The sequence below is a fragment of the Sciurus vulgaris genome (assembly GCF_902686455.1).
Source record: "Sciurus vulgaris genome assembly, chromosome: 17".
Taxonomy (NCBI): Eukaryota; Metazoa; Chordata; class Mammalia; order Rodentia; family Sciuridae; genus Sciurus; species Sciurus vulgaris.
Window position 1 is genome coordinate 49,113,202 of NC_136478.1, and position 20,513 is coordinate 49,133,714.

General features: G+C 38.5%; 1 protein-coding gene across 6 annotated transcripts in view; it reads left to right on the forward strand.

Moving 5' to 3' along the window:
• Nucleotides 1-3,415: 3,415 nt before the first annotated feature.
• Nucleotides 3,416-20,513, forward strand: part of LOC306649170 (uncharacterized protein) — a 38,470-nt gene continuing 21,372 nt past the window's right edge. For 2 of the 6 annotated variants that reach the window (XM_079119938.1, XM_079119940.1), the window contains exons 1-2: nucleotides 3,422-4,185; nucleotides 9,383-9,458. Coding sequence is in view for 2 of the 6 variants with exons in the window: in XM_079119940.1 (XP_078976066.1) it covers nucleotides 9,450-9,458 (9 nt within the window). In the remaining 4 variants the exon portion in view is untranslated. Of the gene's footprint in view, nucleotides 4,186-4,218; nucleotides 4,493-9,382; nucleotides 9,459-20,513 lie in introns of those variants that run through there. The other 4 variants (XM_079119939.1, XM_079119941.1, XM_079119945.1 and 1 more) reach the window with 3 other exon arrangements.

A 20,513-nucleotide genomic window follows, 5' to 3' on the forward strand; every position in this document is an offset into this window, starting at 1 on the left:
AGGTTTTTCTGTGGATTCATCTGCATCTGCGTCATGCAAATACAGAGAAAGAGGACTTTGATCTACCTGCTAATTTTGAGTTCCACACCTCTGGAAACCATAAACTTAAACCAAAATAACTCTCAGAAACATGCAAAAGTTTCAGCCAATACTGGTAAGGTGCAATATAGGGTCATATTTTAGTCCTTTTAGGCACTATGAAAAAATACCAGTGGGCAGTAAATAACAGAAATTTATTTCCAACAGTTATGGAGACTGAGAAATTCAATATCAAGGTGTCAAGAGATTTGGTGTCAGGTGAGGACCCATTTCGTGTTCATAGAAGGAGACTTCTTACTGTGTTCGCACATGGTAGAAGGGGGAAAGCTCTTTCATAAGGGCATTAATCCCATCTAATCACCTCCCAAAACCATCACATTGGTGATGAGGTTTCCAACTATGAATTTTGTGGGGCACACAGGTCCAGAGAGGCTTGATGCTCTCTGAGTAGGCACGCTCAGCTGAAGAGAAGCATGGGTATGTCTGGCAGTCTTAACATTCCCAGCAACCTTTTGCAGAACCTGGGCTGTGGTTCCCTGAAACTTGAGACAGTTTGGGGATGGGCTGGAGTTCTTTGCTCTGGTAGTTTATTCTGTTACTCTTCCAGCGCTGGGCTGTATTTCCTGGAGACCTTCACAGCCCACAAGCTCTGCTCAGGAACTGGGCCACTCTCTGATCTGAGGACCAGATGTGAGAGCCTCAGGCTCTGGGAGTATGGGAATCACAGCCACTGGTTCCCAGAGCAGAGGCATACAAATGTGGGAAACTGAAGACAGGGGTTGGGAAGGTCATGTGTATCCTAGGCCATTAAATACACCCTGAACACTCTTCTCCCCCCAGTATAGAGGATTGAACCCTGGGGTGCTCTACCTCTGGGCCACATCCCCAGCACTTTTTATTTTTTATTTTGTGAACAAGGTCTAACCTGCTGAAGCTGGCCTCAAACTTGTGATCCTCTTGTCTCCGCTTCCCAAGTAGTTTACAAGAGTGCACCACTGAGTCTGGCCTATGACTGCAAACTTTCTAAAGAAATTTTCTCAAGGACCTGTCAACCAATCTTCACATATTGGCTGAAGCAAACAGTAAATTCTCATAGAGCAAACAGTAAATTCTCATAGAGCAAACAGTAAATTCTCATAGAATTTTGAGCTTTCTCAGGCAAGCATTTTAATGGGTGGGGAATGGAGTTGTCATAGACAACCTTAAAATACTAGAAAGCCAGGCCAAAGTTTGGTGAAGTCTCCAAGGGCAGGCTTTTGGACAGTCTTTGTGCCAAGAGTTTTTGCAGTCCACTTTCCATCATAATATAAAATAATTAGCAAAGTAATTTGTCTTGATAAGGAAAAATATGGCATCAGCTGATATGTTTCATAGTAGGAACCATTTTAAGTGGGCCAATTATTTGTTGGGTGAAACTGTCCTGGCATTACAGAATGCTTAGCATCCCTGGCTCTTAGATAATAAATTCTGCTAGCATACAGCCGTTATAGCAATCCAAAACTTGTTACCATGTGTTTCTCCCTAAAAGGGAGATTCACACATTGAGAATCATTTTCTCAGTAATAAATATGAGTTTATCTGATCAGAAGAATTTATAATGAAGTTTGATGTTAAAGAAATACAGCAACTTGGTCTTTCTGAGTAAAGATATTTACCTACAAATAATTTAGAATTTGCTTCCTGAAATCATTCCTTCATTCCTTGTACAGATCTGTGGATTTAATTTCTACACTTGTTGATGAGGGAGCAGCTGTTTGCCTTCCCTGTCCAGATTATCACACCATTGTCCTTCCTATAATTGTTTCCCTGGTTAAGGAACTGGGTTTTAATTCTAGAGTACCTTCAGCATGATCCTTTATTTCCTCATAAACAGAACTTTCCATTTCTAAATAGACAGTCTCCCCTTTGGGGCAAGGGAATAGGCTACCAGAAATCACATACACTTTGTAATCCCAGCTACTCAGGAGGTTAAGGATCAAAAAGTTCAAGGACATTTGAAATATTTATTATAAAACAATGACTTCATAGGGTTGTTATGAGGATTAAGATGTTTGTTAAAATCTTGACTATCTTGGGCTGGGGATATAGTTCAATTGGTAGAGTGCTTGCCTCTCAGGCACAAGGCCCTGTGTTTAATCCCCAGCACTGCAAAAAAAAAAAAAAAAAACTTGTCTACCTTGAACATTATAATAAAAAACATGTCTTTTTCTACCTCTTTCATGTAAAAAAAAAAAAAGTTCAAAGGCATCCTGGATAATTTAGGGAAACTCTAAACTAATATAAAATAAAAGGGGATAGGGACATAGCTCAGTGAAAGAGCCTGACACTTGCAAAGCCCTGGGTTCCATCCCCAGTACCAATGAAGGTGGGTGGTGACAAAGAAGAAAAAGATGACAATGATGCACCCTTCTCTGTGCATCATATCAGAAGACCCATGATGATGTGTCTTCTCATGGATAATGTTGACCAAATTGTTTAAGTGGGCAACCTTCAGATTTCTTCATCATAAAGGTATTGTTTTTTTCCAGGGGAAAATATTAAATACATTGGAAAGGACACTTCTGCTCCCCTCCACACACACACACACAATTAAGTAAGTGCTTTGGGAGTGATACTTTGAAGCTACGCAAAATCCTATGTCTCTTTAAATTTTCACCCAGAAATTTTACTTATTTACTTTGTAATACTGGAAATTAAATCCAGGGCACTTTACCACTGAGCTACACCCCCAGCACTTTTCATCCTTGAGACCAGATCTGGCTTGTCCAGGCTGTCTTCAAACTTGTGATCCTCCTCCCAAGTTCTTGGGATTACAGATGTGCACCACCATGCCCAGCCAGGTGGGAACTCTTTGCTACCCTCCCTATCTGCCAAGGGTTCTGGTTCTGGCCAAGTAGATGCTAGGTGCTGGCCTCTCAGAAAACTAATGTCATCTCCATTCTTTCTTTCTTTCTTTCTCAAGGTCAGGTGTCTTCCCAGTCCTTCTTAGCATTCCCAACCCAGTTCAAAAATGCAGAGGACACTAAGTGCGTTTCCAAGCTCAGGGGTTGTAGGAAGACCAGAGTGCCTGCTGCCTCCCTAAAGCTGCGCTGCCCATTCACTGCTCCTCACCCAGTGGATTCTCTTAGCCTGCAAACCTGTACCTTTGAGTGCAGTAGGGTATGATGGATGAATCCAGAAGACTGTTCCATGAGTCCATGGGACAGTTTGGTCAAAGTCTGTAATGTATACTTCAGCATCTCCATTTTCAGAAACGGTATTGCAAAACATTTTTCAGAATATTTTCATTTCCTGCTTTTTAATTTCTATTCCAAATTGTTTTTTCCCTCCTGCTTTCTGGGGTTAGCATGAAAAGCAAAATTAGATAATTTGTTGGTAAATTTAAAAATTGATTAATTAGATTTAATAGGCAATAAAATGTATGAAAGGAGGGGAAATAATGTTAACATATTTATCATCTGTGACCTGGTAACATACATCTAAGCGTACACACTGTCAATTCTTAGCTCTGCCAGAGCAAGGAGTTTTCACCACCAAAAAGGAATAAGAATGTGAGGTTGATGGATTTAATCAGTTTGATCTAATCACAATATAAATATCTAAATATATTGTACCGAATAAATAGATAATATGTATCTGTTATTTGTCATTTTTTTTTCAAGTTACTTTATTAAAAATACCTATAGCAAGGTTGGAGATACATCAAAAGACAGAGTCCCTGCCCTCAGGAGCTAAAATCCAGTCCAGGGCACTTGCCTTCACGATCATACCAATGACCCTATGGAGCAGGTTCTTGGCACACAGGCCTGGGGCTTTGGGCAGACAGAATTCCAGTTTCCGTTTCTCAGTCTCCTGGGTCCATTGGCTTCTTCTGGACCTTCTAGGACACATCGGACACGTGCTTTTCTCAAACGCCTGGGGCAGAGCAACACGTCTCGGCATCCGCGCATTGCTAGTAGAGAGAGAACAAAAATCTCAGGGAGCCGACGCACGGCGATCCTTAAGAGCAGGCGCCGAAGGCCTACTTTTCCCACAAGCCACCGCGGCCTGAGCTGTGCGGACTTGAACTACATTTCCCAGCGGGCAATGGGTACGCTCAATCTATGGCTTCCCTTCCGATTTTGCGTGGTTCTTGTGCTTCGCAAGGTGAGTCTAATGCATCTTAGGATATTATAGGCCAAGAGTGCTCTCGGGCAGGGGCCTGAGCAACCGGATTAAGTTGGAGCCCGACCTGAACCGGCCGGGGTGGTAGAGGAAGCCCTTAAGGGTAAAAGTCCGTAATGTGGTCGGTTTTTGCCGGAATCTCAAGCCCGCGGGTGCTTGAACTGCAGAGGAGCATGGTTGTGTCTGTGTCAGATGCGGAATGTGTGGTAGGCCAGCTGTGTCTGTGAGAGAAACTGTGCCTGGCCGAGAGACGGGACGTGCCACTGTCCGGGCAGTGAGGCCCCGACAGGTGAGTGGCTGCGCTCGCGTCACGCGGACGTGAGGGGCACGTCCTGTCCGTGTGCGTCAGTAGGTGGGCTCTACGTATGACCGTGACCGGCGGGAGGTTCTCCACTGCCTCCTCCGCCCCCTCATAGTTATCTGGGTGTGACACAGAAATGTCTCAAAGAGGGAGATTGGGGACTGACGCCTACGTGAATTTTCCAGCAAGGAGGCGCCGGCTTGCCGTTGGATGGGGAAGCCTGGGCGTCCTTTGGGATCTCTGAGGGTAGTCAGCCACGTGTCTCAGAACCTCAGCTTTCCCAGAGCTTCCAGCCTCCCTGCTGCCTTTGGTCTGTTACATGGGTGAGCAGGTGTGGACCTGGAGAGGGTTTAACTAAGTCATTCTATGCCCCTAAAAAGCCGGATTCACTCATGACTCCCTTCTCCCTCCCCGGCCCTATCATTCCCCAAAAGGACACTGATGAGGAGTAAAGAATTGTTTCACATCCAAAAATCGACGTTTAAACTAGTTTTTGTTTTCTTAAAATTGTTGGTTTTAGCGTATGTTTCCTTCTGAAATGTGTAGGAAGTATATTAATCTTGATCTACTCTCCCTCCCCCCCAGTGGATATTGGATGCCACTGAGATCAATTTCGTTAACATTCTCACTTGGCATATCATTCAAATCCTTCCATGTGTTTTTTGTTGTTGTTGTTGTTGTTGTTGTTGTAAGCAGAACTAAGAGATTCTTGGTGGGGCAGGCCCGAAATCCCAGAGACTGGAAGGCTGAGGCAGGAGAACCGCAAATTCAAAGCCAGCCTCAGCCATTTAGCAAGGCCATAAGCAACTTAGTGAGACTCTGTCTCAAAATAAAAAAATTTAAAAAGGGGGCCTGGGATTGTGGCTCAGTGGTAGAGCTGCTTGCCTAGCACGCGTGAGGCACTAGGTTCAATCCTCAGCACCACATATAAATAAATACATAAAATAAAGATATATATATATTTATGTAATATATGTATATACACATACATACAAACATACACATGCACACACACACATATAAAGGGCATGGATGTGGCTCAGTGCTTAAGCGCCCCTGGGTTCAATCCCTACTACCAAGAATGAATGAATGAATGAAATAAAAAGGCCTGGGGATGTAGTTCAGTGGTTAAGTGCCCTTAGGTTCCAACCTGGATAACTGCCCCCCAAAGCAAAACAAAACAAAAAGGTTTAGACTCTTGTGATCTAGAACCAAGAACGACAATTTTCTTGTTGTGATTATGTGCAAAATTTGTGTTTAGGATTATGGAAATGATTAATGATAAACCCATGTGATTAAATATTATACAGCTAGTAATTTTATGTTTCTACAGCATTAGATGTATGAAGGAAAATATATAGTACATAATGTTAAGGAATAGTCAAATTTATAAATAGTAATAGTACTCAAAAATTAAAATTATATATCATTCCCATTTAATAAGGTTGTTTTGTAAGGATTGAATCCAAATCACATTTTTTTTAATTTAAATATTTTTTACCCAATAACATTTTAATTGTTTATTGAAGTAGGGGATAAACAATACCCAATTATTTTGTACTTTTGCTTTTCATACATTGATTCAATCTGAAAAAGCAAAGTTTAAAAATTTTCTATACCTTAAAATAAATTCCTAAAGTAGAATTTGAATTAATATAATAAAACTTTTACTAACTGCCAGCCATACAATCTTAGTATTTGGAGTGATAAAAAGAATAAAATGATGTAGTTGCCCTTTTTTGCTTCTAGCAAGTAAGGTAACACCTGATGGGAATAAATACATTAAAGCACTTACAGAGATTCAGGTAATATGGTCCAGATTTTCTAAGTAGTGATATCCTTCTGACTGTAACTATCACTGTCAGGTTGTGATCAAATTATCAAATTATATTATTTGACCTAATATGAAAGCTCTGTGATGGTAGGGAATTTAAGTTATAAACGTATACCTTACTGTGTGTGTGTGTGTGTGTGTGTGTGTGTGTGTGTGTGTGCGCGCGCGCTCCTGTGTTTTAATGTGATGGAACTCAGAACCTCACATGTGCTAGATAGGTGTCTATCTCTGAACTATGTCCCTAGCCCCATACCTTACTTTTTTTATTGAGATAATTCATTACCATAATGTTCACTTCTCTGAAGTATACAATTAATTCAGTGTTTTTATTTGTTTATTCACAAGGTTTTACAATCAGCAGTATTTTCTAATTACAGAACATTTGCATCACCCCACAGAGAAATCAAGTACTTGTTAGACATCACTCTAATCCATCCCCCCGCCCCATACTCTGTGAACCACTAATCTGTAGATTTGCTTTTTCTCAACATTTAATACAAATAAAATTATACAACATGTATCATTTATCTTTTGCTTCTTTCACTTAGGGTAATGTTGTCAATGTATCAATAGTTTATTACTTTTGTTGTGGCAAAATTTACCATTTTAATTTTTTTGTTCTTTGTGTGTGTGTGTGTGTGTGTGTGTGTGTGTGTGTGTGTGTGTGTTCAGGAGTATGCTAGGGAAGCACTCTACCACTGAGCTACAACTGCAGCCCCATTTAAATCATTTTTGAGTGTACAGTTCCATGGTCTTAAATAAACTCATTGTTATACAATCATCATCACCACTCATCTGGAGAAATTTTTCATCTTTTGCAGCTCAAACTCTGTGCCCATTTAAACACATTCTCTATTCCCTTCCTACCCAACCTCTCTGACAACCATCATTCTGCTTTCTATTTCTATAAATTTGACTAAGTATCAATAGAAGAGGAATCAAATCTTGCTGTACTTCTATTTGCCTCACTTTGCAACTACCTTATTTCAGTTAGCATAATGTCTCCAAGGTTCATCCATGTTGTTGGCTGTATCAAAATTTCTTTTATCTTTATGGTTGTGTTATACTCCCTTGCATGCATATACCATGTTTGGGTATTCCCACTTTTTGATGTAATGATAACATTTATGTACAAGGTTATGTCTGGACATATGCTTTTTATTCTCTCATGTAATACCTGGGTTGGAGTTGCTGGATCACATGCTAACTCCTGTATTACTTTTTTTTATTCTAATAATGTTAGATTCTAATCAAAGCTAGTAGAATAACTCTTCAGCTATCTGGAGGATGTGAATTGCAGGGTAGGAAATAGTTCTATTTTTAAAAGTGCAAAATTTTAAAAATAGACTTGATATATATATATATATTTATATAAAACTTTACTTTGTTTTTTATTCTTTTATGTGGTGCTTAGGATCAAGCACCTCTACCACTGAGCCACAAGCCTAGCCCTCATCAATCTTTTTTTTTTTTTTTTTTTTTTTTTGGTACCTGGTATTGAACTCAGGGAGGCTTAACCACTAAAACATATACTCACCCCTTTTTTTGTATTTTTTTAGAGACAGGGTCTCACTGAGTTGCTTAGGGCCTCACTAAATTGCTGAAACCGGCTTTGAACTCACGATTCTCCTGCCGGGTGCGACGGCGCCCGGCTCCTCATCCATCTTTTTAATCTAGTCCAACATGTATGAGCATACGTAGAAATGTCAGGGGATGTTGGGTACTGAAGAAAATGAAAACCACTAAGTAAAACAATCAAAATTTTGTTTATTCCTCAAGACCAAGTGCAGGTTGTTTTAAGAAATGAACTTTCCTTAGAGACATCCTAAGGAATTAGTGACACCCCATCCCCCCCAAAAAAAAAAGCTGGGGAGAGCGCTAGGGATGTGGCTCAGTGGTTAAGCAGCCCTGGGTTCAATCCCTGGTATCAAAAACTAAATAAATAAGTGAACTTCCCACTTTCTTGGAGCAGCTTCCACTTAACTCATAAATATTCACCTACATATATGTTTTATTTAAAAAAATTTTTTTAGTTGTCAATGGACCTTTAGTTTATTTATTTTTTAATTATTATTATTATTATTTTTTGGTGGTGCTGGGATTGAACCCAGGACCTCATGCATGCTAGGCAAGCATTCTACCAACTGAACTATGTGGTGCTGAGAATCGAACCCAGTGCCTCACACGTGCCAGGCAAGTGCTCTACCACTGAGCCACAACCCCAGCCCTACATATATATTTTAAGTTAAGCCATAGACACTGCATGAGCAGACAAGAAAAAAAGAATCAAGACAAAAAGATTAGTACCTTCAATGTATGAGTGTATAACTTTCTAGAGCTTTTCAGTCTGATATCTGTCAGTCTTTCAATATTGAGATACACATAGATGTTACAAATAGTATCATTTGTACATATAGTTTTATAACCTCATTTTCCCACTGACAGTAATTTAATTCTGGAACATTTTCCTTGTTCTTAATATTTTCCCTACTTAACACTTTTTTTTTTTTTTTTTTTTTTTTTTTTGGCGGTGCTGGGGATTTGAACCCAGGGCCTTGTGCTTGCGAGGCAAGCACTCTACCAACTGAGCTATAGCCCCAGCCCCAACACTTCTTACATGAATATTTTATAACATATTTAAGCAGTTCTTCCAGAAGTAGAATGCTGAACACTGCCTAAATAATTTTGTGTCCCTTCTATTCTGCATACCTTGTTCAATCTCAACTGAAGTCAAGGCCATAGAATAAGAAGTGGTTTGGATGCAAAGTATGAATAAAAGGAAGAGGATCTGTTCAGGATAAGACTGAGCAGCCCAATCTCAGGCATAAAGCAGCTTCTACCAAAGGAAGAACTCTAGAAAATGCCTACTAGTTTTCCTGGGGATTAGGGAAGAATTTGGATTGATCTAAAACCCTTCTAATCCTTTCAAATTGTGTGTTTATGGTGTGTAGTAATATTCAAAATGGAATGGAACAGCAAAAAACAGTTCGTTAGGTGGTAACACTAAACTGTGTTATTTTCTTGGTATCCTTTTCTGTTCACAGCTCTGGATACTATTCGCCCACAGAGGAACTTCAAGGAGAACTTACTAGTTTTTACAAATGTGAAACCATGGCACGGGTAAGTTGGTGTTTCCTTCTCAATTAAATAGGCAATATAAAATCTTTTCATTCATTTGAAAAGTCCTACCTGTAAGAACCCCATTTATTATCAGTTTTCCCGTTCCTCCTTTACCAGTGAACAGTGGTCCCAAATAACCTAGGGACCTTGTGACTCACTCTTCTCTAACCAGTGTTTATGTATTTGACAAGAGATTCATTACCTCTTATGTACCAAGTCATATATTAGGGTCAGTGATAGAACAAAGGAGTCAAGTCCCATAAAGAAAATATTTGAACTTCTGAATTGGAAATGAAGATCCCATTTGACCAGATAGGGGAAGACTTCAAAATTCTCTGCATATATGAGTTATTCTAGGTGCATGTGATAAAGCCTGGTAATGAATGGTCCCAGTCTTAAGGAAGGTCAAGATCTAGTGCTTTGTGAGGCTTTTAGAATGGCATAGCAATAGAATTTAGGACATACAAATATAGGAAACATGGGGTAGGAGTGTAGCTCACTGGTCAAGCATGTGCTTAGAATACATGAGGCTCTGAGTTCTGGCCCCAGATCTGTTTATATACATATAATGATTCTGTGACAATTATATACATATACATAGTCATCACGTATATATCATGTTTCTTGGTAAGGATACCTGAATGATGAATGTCATGGTTATTTTATTGCTGATTAGGATTTATTGACATCGAATAACTTTGATCTAATTCTGGATCATTCTATATTATTATCTTCTAACTTAGCAACTAGGAAAGTGTTCAGTGAGAGACTTATAATGGCAATGAAAAGTCAATAAAATCATAAGTGTAAGCTGACAAAAAACAAGAACCGAAAAATGTTATCAGAAGCTAACATATATAAATCTATCACAAATGATTAATTCTACCAAAACAGGAAGTTCCAACTATGTAGCCATTAAAAATTCTTTTAGAGCAATGAGGTTGATCAAATTATGTTATGTGAATGTATACATATGGTACAGTGAATCCCACTATTATGTATAATGCATCAATAAAAGAAATTTTAGAGGGCTGGGGTTCTGGCTCAGTCAGTGGTAGAGTGCTTACCTGGCATGTGTGAGGCACTGGGTTCAATTCTTGGCACCACATATAAATAAATAAATTAAATAAGGGTCCATCAACTACTAAAAATTTTAAAAAAGATTTAAAAAAAGGAAACAGTTCCTTTAAAAAAAATTGTAGAAAGAACTTCTTGTGATAACATTTAAGGTAAAGACAGAAGATTGATGGCATCACTTAGTTTTATTCATACCGTCTATCTTTGTGACAACTTCTGCCTTCAGTTCAAGTGGTCAGTATATTTACATTTTCTGTAATTTTTTTTTTTTTTTTTTTTTTTTTTGTTTGGTGGGAGGCAGTTGTTGAGAATTGAACCCAGGGGTGCTCTGCCACTGAGCTATCATTTTTATTTTTTTTATTTTGAGATAGAGTTTTGCTAAGTTGCCAAGCCTAGGCTTGAACTTCAATCCTCTGGCCTCGACCCTCTGAGTATTTGGGATTATGGGTGTTTACTACCCAACCCAACTTTTTTTTTTTTTTTTTTACCATCTGATTTTTGTTCCTCTGATTCTTCTTTTTTGTCTTCTTTTGAATTAAATATTTAAAATTTTTACTTTAACTTGCTTTTTTTGCTATACATTTTGCATATTTTTAGTGATCCTTGTCTATTTAGTGACCCTGTCTCAAAATTTAAAAAAGGACCGTGGATGTTACTCAGTCCTAAAGCTCCCCTAGGTTCAATTCCCAGTACCAACATAAAATAAATAAAACAAAATAGAAAATTATTTTAATTATTTACATTCCCACCAGTACTACCCACATGTTCCAGTGACTCCATATCTTTACCACCCTTATTTTTAATGTTTTGAATTTTAGCTGTTATCTCTGAATGCTTTCTTAATGGATTATGTAAATATGTATTGCTTTATTTCTAATCATTTCTTAGATATTTCTGAAGCTGTTTTGTTTTAAAATTTTTGGTTTTTTTTTTGTTTGTTTTGGGTTTTTTTGTTTTGTTTTGTTTTTTGTTTTTTGTATTGGGGATTGAGCCCAGGGGCACTTTTACCACTAAGCTATATTCCCATCCTTTTTTCTTTTTAATAATTTTTTTGTTTTTAAATATTTTTTAGTTGTCAATGGATTTTTTATTTTATTTATTTATATGTGGTGCTGAGAATCGAACCCAGGGCCTCACACATACCAGGCAAGCACTCCACCACTGAGCCACAACTCTAGCCCCCCCATCCCTTTTTAATTTTTAACATTGAGACGGAGTCTTAATAAGTTTCTCAGGGTCTTCTTAAGTTGTTGAGGCTGATTTTGAACTTGTGATCCTCCTGCCTCAGCCTCCCAAATCACTGGGGTTACAGGCGTGGGCCCTGGTCCTTGGCTATTGTTATTTTTTATTTTGGTACATATAAGTTACCACCTTGACCATTTTAAGAGTACAGTCCATTAGCATTAAATACATTCATAATGTCATGCAAGACCACCATATCATTCATCCTTTAAACTCTTCACCCTTTAAAACTGAAACTCTACTCATTAGACAATAACTCCCCACATTCCTCTCTCTCCAGTTGTGAGAAGTCACCATTCTACTTTCTGCCTCTGTGATGTTAACTATTCTATCTTATATAAGTAAAATCATACAGTATTTGTCATTTTGTTACTGGTTTATTTCACATAGCATAATATCCTTAGGTATCATCTACATGTAACACAATTGAAGCAGAATTATTTATATATATATACATAGGTGTATATATATGTGTGTGTGTGGGTGTGTGTTGTATGTGTATATAGTAATAATTTAAAATAGACATAATAAATATACTTAGAAAAGGGAAGCTATTGCTGAGTTACATCAGGAATAAGAAATAATTAAACATTTAAGTTGATATATATTAGGGATATAAAATATGTCATAACAGCAGGAAGCAAACAACCAAAGATGATTTGGTGGCTGAAATATATAGTTGAGGGACTTTCACATAAGGCACAGCAAAGAAGAAAAAGACTGAAATTAGAAAAGAGAATGCATAGAAATGTATGAAGGCAAATTAAAATTACTTCAGACTTTTTTCGTTTACTTATAGAAATTCACTTTATAAATCATCTTAGAGGAAATACTCAACAAACAGAAAACAAATCCAAGAGGATATTGTGAGAAATGTAGGAGTAAGAATATTGTTTACTATCTACAAAAAAAGCACATAGAAAAGATAAAAGGAAATATATATATATTTAGTAGCTCTTAACTAATTATTTAGATAACAGGATACTGAGAACATGCTAAACTACTTGCTAAAAATATATTAGAATATATAACATTAAAACTAGCAGGAGAAAACTTGATACAGGTAATGGAAAGCTAAGAGCAACAAAAAGGAAATTCAGGGAAATATGAAATTAGATGATAGAAATAAGCTTAATATAAAATACCAAAATTTGGGCTGGGGAGATAGCTTAGCTGGTAGAGTGCTTGCCTCGCAAGTGCAAGGCCCTGAGTTCGATCCCCAGTACTGAAAAAAAAAAAAAAATACCAAAATTTGTGGATAATAATACAGGTAAAAGACATTGGGTATTATACAAAGTTTTAAAATTTTGTTGCCTAAATGGATACAATCATAAATAAATGTTTTTTGGAAGCTGGAAAACATATACTTGAGACACAATAAGCCAAAATGAGCTGGAGAAATAATTTTAATATGGAACATAACTGAAGTTTTTTCCATTATTATTATTATTATTATTATTATTGTATTTTTAGTGCTAGAAATTGAACCCAGGACCTTGCTCATGCTGGCCAAACACTCTACCACTGAGCTATATCCCCAGCCTTTTATTTCCCTTTTAAAGTCTCTTTTTTTTTCTAAGAGCAATTTTAGATTTAAAGTGGAATCGAAAAGACTGTTCCTGCGTGCCGCATGTTCACACACACATGAACACAGAACCTCCCCAACCGTCAACTTCTTGCACCCAAAGTGGTATGTTCGTTGCAATCAATGAACCAACACTGACATCATTATCACCCCAAATCCATAATTAATACCCAGTTTCACTCTTAGAGGTATACATTCTATAGATCTGGACAAATGTACACTGACACGTTCCCACCATTATGGTGTCATATAAAGCAAACCTTTCCCTTAGGACCCTTTCGGCAAAATACATGGTGGCACCCCACCATTCCCACAGCTCTGAGTCCAGGTACCTGCTGTGAACTCACGTGTGGATTTCTGCCACTCTCATATTTCCTAGTTTTGTATGTGAGCTCATGACTTAACTTTTCCTCTGTCTTTGCCATCCTCCAAAAGGGAACCCAAAAAGGAGGAAAGAATTATTACATTACAAAACTAATAAAGGTAAAGCAATATTGTTGATGCCTTAAAAACAAGATTCAGGTGGATTTGTTTCCTTTTTGTTCTCCAAATTTCTGTTTGGACATGAGAATGCTTGATTTTCTTTGCCTGAAGAGGCTACCGTAAGCCTTCCTTCCCCAGGTACTAACAGAGGACATTGAGATAAATCTTCCTCCACAGGGGCTATTTTCTTTCTCCTCTCCAGGTAATAGTTGCATATTTGATTGGCAGATCTTTCAGATCAGGCATTTGAGCTGTACTTTAGATGGTGAGTAGGGAAGGCAAAATGGGTGTATGTGGAATCATCTACCAATATCTTAGATATTCTTTATCTAGAAGCCAAAGAATTAATAAATGATAATGACATCAGCTTTATGGTACTTTTAGAATTGGTGCTATAATTGAGTGAGTATAAAGGTCTGTATCAGTAAGGGAAGGAATATGTTTAGGTTATTTCTAAGAAGTAGTTGCTATTTCTGATCAGATGTTGTTTGTGGTTTCCTTAGGTATTCAGGGACTTCATCATTTGGACTGTGACAGGCAGTGTGGTGTGATGTTGAAGAGAATGGGCCCTGGATATCCAGTTTGGTTTGAATCTCAGCTCCGTTACTTGCTGTATATATGAGCTTGGCTAGCACCCAGGCTGTGTTCTACGGCTCTCAGATGTATATTATAGTAGCACCTACTTCATAGGGGTGTCATGAGGACAGAATGTCAATCCCATGACAGCAGAGCTTGGACTGTGAGGAATGCGCGAATAACATTAACTGTTATGTGATGATTTGGGGCACTTCAGGGCTCAGTAGTAACAGAAATATGAAGGCAATTGATGGTTATTTGCAAGTTAAAAAAATTATCCTTGAAGGCAATTGACAGTTATTACAAGCTAAGAAAATTATCTAGAGGTTTTTTTTTTTGGTATGAGAATTTTTATTGTATGAAAAAGTGAAATTAGTAGAATCAGGTTTGTTTTAAAATAGTAAATTGAGGGATTTGTAAAGTTCTTCATCTCAAATAGTAATAGCTAAGGATGGACATGGTGGCACACACCTCTAATCCCAGCTGCATGGGAAGCTGAAGTGGGAAGATTGTAAATTTGAGGTCAGCCTTGGTCACTTAGTGACTCCCTGTTTCAAAATAAAAAATAAAAAGGGCTTGGAATACACCTCAACATTGTAAAAGCTATATATGTTAAACCCAAGGCCAACATCTTCTAAATGTAGAAAAAATAAAAGCATTCTTTCTAAAAACTGGAATAAGACAAGGATGCCCTCTTTCACCACTTCTATTCAACATAATCCTTGAATCTCTAGCCAGAGCAATTAGAAGAAATTAAAGGGATATAAGAAATTAAAGGAATAGGAAAAGAAGAACTCAAACTATCCCTATTTTATGATGATGACATGATTCTATATTTAAAAGACCCAAAAAACTCCACCAGAAAACTTGTAGAACTCAAAAGAATTCAGCTAAGTGGCAGGATATAAAATTAACAATCATAAATCAATTGTGTTCCTATACATCAGTGATAAATCAACTGAAAGAGAAATTAGGAAAACTATCCCATTCACAATAGCCTCAAAAAAACAATATTTGGGAATCAATCTAACAAAAGAGGTGAAAGACCTCTACAATGAAAACTACAGAACACTAAAAAAAAAACAAAAACAAAAAAAAAACTGAGGGAGACCTTAGAAAGTGGAAAGATCTTCCATGTTCTTGGATACACAGAATTAATATTGTCAAAATGGCTACATGACCAAGAGCACTGTACAGATTTAATGTGATTCCTATTAAAATTCCAATGACATTCTTCATGGAAATAGAAAAAGCAGTCATGAAATTCATTTGGAAAGTAAGAGACCCAGAATAGCCAAAGCAATCCTTAGCAAGAAAAGTGAAGCAGGAGGCATCACAATACCAGAACTTAAATTATACTACAGAGCTATAGTAACAAAATCAGCATGGTTTTGGCACCAAAGCAAACAGGAAGACCAATGGTACAGAATAGAAAACACAGGAAAAAACCCACATAAATACATTTATCTCATACTAGACAAAGGTGCCATAAACATACATTGGAGAAAAGATAGCTGTCACGACCAGTGAGCAAACTCTGGGGTCCGGCAGGGGGCAAAGGATTGGAAAATAAAGATTGACAGACACAGATCTTGAAGATTAGGCTGGGATCAGGTGGAGCCTGCTGTCTGATAGAAATGCAGGTCCAAAGAGTTAAGCCAGCAATCTTTATATGTCTCATTATTAGGTTAAAGACTATGCAACCATTTTTCTTTGTATTCAGGAAGGTTACACAAAGTAGGACACCTATGTAGCTTTTCTGCAGTAACAGTGGGTAGTTGCAGAGTGCAATGTCAGGAGCTTTGTGTTTACTCTAAAGAAAGTCCTTTGTTAAAAGTTGCTATAAGGCAAACAGGAACTGGAGAATTAGAGCTGGTAAAACATTGTGGTTGTCTAGCATAAGAATTCCTTTCTTCCCGGGAGCTTGTGTGCCTGAGATCAAGGTTAGAAACAAGAGGGCTCTTGCACAGAGCCTCCTCATGCAGGGCGTTGCTCCAGCAGCTAGGCTTCCTGTGCCCTTGCACGGAAACATTCCAGGAAATCAGGCATGCCACAGCCATGAGGGCATCAGAGACCCCCAATCTCAGTAACTGCTCTCCCCTCTGTCATGGCTCTCAGCAGATAGCCTCTTCAACAAATGGAGGAAAACTAGAAGTCCATATGTAGCAAAATAAAATTAGACACCTATGTCTCACCCTGCACAAAACTCAAAAGTGCATCAAGGACCTAGGAATTAGACCAGAGACCCTGTGCCTACTAGAAGAAAACGTAGGCCCAGTCCTCCATTTTGTTGTTTTAGGAACTGACTTCCTCAATAAAACTCCTAAAGTGCAAGAAGTAAAATCAAGAATCAATAAATGGGCTGGGGGCTGGGGTTGTGGCTCAGTGGTAGAAGCACTTGTCTGGCATGCATGAGGCCCTGGGGTTTGATCCTCAGCACCACATAAAAATGAGTAAAGAAAGAGGCCCAGCCCGAGGACGGTGTGAGGCCGGTAGCGCCCCCGCGCCGCCCGGGTCTTCCCGGAGTCGGGTTGCTTGGGAATGCAGCCCAAAGCGGGTGGTAAACTCCATCTAAGGCTAAATCCCGGCATGAGACCGATAGTCAACAAGTTCCTTAAGGGAAAGTTGGAAAGAACTTTGGAGAGAGAGTTCAAGAGGGCGTGAAACCGTTAAGAGACAGTTGCTCATGCCGACATGGAACTTGGCATCCTCCTCTCCCAGCCGGTGGAACGCCAGGACTTTCGGCTCTCTCTCCTTCCTTCTGCAAAGGCTGGCGTGAATAGGTGACGATGTTGGAGAGGTGGAACTTTTCTCCTGGACCGCTGCCAAATGTCACACCTGCAGGAGGACATATCCTCCGTCTCACAGTGGAGGATTCCTGAAGGATCTTCGAGGAAACCATGGAATAGGAGGGAGTCCCAGAGACCCTTCCGGTGAGACAGACCCCTCTGTCTCCCTCTCCCTCTCTCTCTCTCTCTCTCTCCCTCTCTCTCTCTCTCTCTCTCTCTCGACCCCTCCCTCCCTCCCTCCCCCCCCCCTTTTTCTTTTCTCCCCACTCTTTTCTTCTGGGAAATGAGAACCCCCCAGAGTTTAAATAAAGAATAACAAACAGCGGGGGAAAAAAATGAATAAAGAAAATAAATGTATTATGTCTATCTACAACTAAAAATATATATATTAAAAATAAATAAATGGGATGGTATCAAACTAAAAAGCTTCTTCACAGCAAAGGAAACAATCAAGAATGTGAACAGATCCTACAGAATGGAAGAAAATCTTTGCCACCTGTACCTCAGAGCATTAATCTCCAGGATATATAAAGAACTCAAAAACCTTAGCACCAAAAAAACAAATAACCCAATCAGTAAATGAGAAAAGGAACTCAACAGGCACTTCACAGAAGAAATATAATCAGTCAACAAATATGTGAAAAAATGTTCAACATTCTAGCAATCAGAGAAATGCAAATTAAAACTACACTGAGATTTCATCTCACTCCACTCAGAAAGGCTGACCTAATACAAGTAACAATAAATGTTGGCAAGGATGTGGGGGAAAAGGTACACTCGTACATTGCTGGTGTGTCTGCAAATTGGTGAAGCCACTCTGGAAAGCACTATGAAGATTCCTCACAAAACTTGGAATGGGCCAGGTGCAGTGGTACATGCCTGTAAATCCCAGTGACTCCAGAGGCTGAGGTAGGAGGATCGTGAGTTCAAAGCCAGCCTCGGCAATGGTGAGGTGCTAAGTAATTCAGTGAGACCCTGTCTCTAAATAAAATACAAAATAGGGCTGGGGAATGTGGCTTAGTGGTTGATTGTCCGAGTTCAAGCCCCAGTACCGAAAAACAAACAAACAAACAAAAGACTTGGAATGGAACCACCATTTGATTCAGTTATTCCACTCCTCCTCAGTATATACCCAAAGAACTTAAAATCAGTATACTACAGTGATGCAGCCACATCAGTGTTTATAGCCACTCAATTCACAATAGCTGAGCTATGGAACCAGCTTAGGTGCCTTTCAACAGATGAATGGATAAAGAAAATGTGGCACATATACACAATGGAATATTACTCAGCCATAAAGAAGAATAAAACTATGCTATTTGCCCATAAATGGGTGGAACTGGAGACTATCCTGCTAAGTGAAATAAGCCAACCCCCCAAAAACCAAAGGCTAAATGTTCTCTCTCATGCGTGCTAACTCACAATAAGGGTGAGGAGGGAAGAATAGAAGTTCATTGCATTAGGCAAAGGGAAGTGAAGGGAGGGGAGGAAGGGAGGGAAATAGGAAAGAGAGTAGAATGAATCAGACATAGCTTTCCTGTGTTCACATATGATTACACGACCAGTGTAAATCCACATCGTGTACAACCACAAGAATGGGAAGTTATACTCCATGTATGTATAATATGTTGAAATACACTCTGTGTTGTGTATATCTAAAAAGAATTCTTTAAAAAAGGCAAGGGATATAGCTCAGTGCACAAGGCCCTGGGTTCAATCCTCAGTACTTCCCCTAAACAACAACAACAATAAAAATTTATGTTAAGCACTTTCTAAAATATTTTTTAGAATATTTTGTAATTGTTTTTTCTTCATTTTCAGAATTTCTTTTGTGCTAGGTGAATCACCAATGAGGCTTTAAGACACTGACATGTTATTAAATATCAAAGCTTTATGAATTGTGACTTAAAAGACGGACAAATCTGTATTAGTTACCCCAAGAAACCACCTCTTGAATGTTACTAATTTAAAACATGTCTGCCTCACTTAGTAATTCATCATAAGTGTCTTCTTCATTTGTTGGTGCAGACCAATGTAATTATTGATAATAGCATAGTGTGTCATACTACAGAGTTGTTGAACATGTTACCTGGCATTAGACATGTTTCCAGTGTTTTATTGAAAACTTGCTAAGTTGGGTGGGGTGGTGCACACCGATAACCTCAGCAACTTGGGAGGGTGAGACAGGAGCCTCAGCAACTTAACAAGACCCCCAGTAACATAGGGAGACCCTGCCTTATAATAAAAAATATAAAGGACTGGGGATGTAACCCGGTGTATGTGAACATATATATGAATACATACATACACACACACACACACACACACACACACACACATGTAAAGTGCCTGGGTTCAATCCTAGTACATACATAAATAGAATTGGAATCTTTCTAAACATATTCCCCTGCGTACAATTTATGTATCTCTATATTTTTATTTCCTTATGATAAATTCCTACAAGTGGAGTATAGTGTCACTAATAAGACATCTTATGTACCTGCAATATGTATAATCTTGTGATATTTGTAATTGGGGTGATTCAGTGACTGAAAATACTGCTGCTTTAAACATGCTAACAATCCAACAAGGGACATAAACTATGAATAGGAATAAGTATTCAGTGTTGGGTGTGACATACTTTAGGAATTCATGGAAAGGTGGGATTGGTTGGATTCTAGTCATCATTGTAAGGTATGAACAAGTTTGACTGAGCCCATGGGATTTCTGTGGAGGTAAGTGGAATTTCTTATATAAGCTTTCAGCTATATTTTTTAAAGCAATGTTAAATACAAAGAGAGGGTAATGGAATAAGTTGGTTTAGCAGCTGTCTGGAGGACATCGTGGCTAACTGGCAAAATGAACACACTTTTTAACACATTTGTGCATATGCACTGTGTGTGTGTGTGTGTGTGTGTGTGTGTGTGTGTGTGTGTGCATACACATGAATGTACCTACACATGTAGGCTTTCAAGTGAGAGTGTGACAATATTATAGTTATGAAGTATACTTTAAGACAAAAAAATCAAGGTTACAACTAAAAGAAAAGTAATGGTAACATTTAACTCTAACATGACAGAGCAAATTGCTTTTTGAATGTATTGCTGTCCTGTAACCTTGCTGTCATTGTTGTCATTGCTGTCGTCATCTTTGTCATCATCATCTTCTTCCTCTTCCTCTGTGCCGGGAATCAAACCCAGGGCCTCTTGCTTGCTAGGCAAGTGCTCCATCACTGAACTGTATCCCCTATCTATCTTTTAGTGATCAAATCGTAATGTACATTCTATTTTTAATGTTAATTTC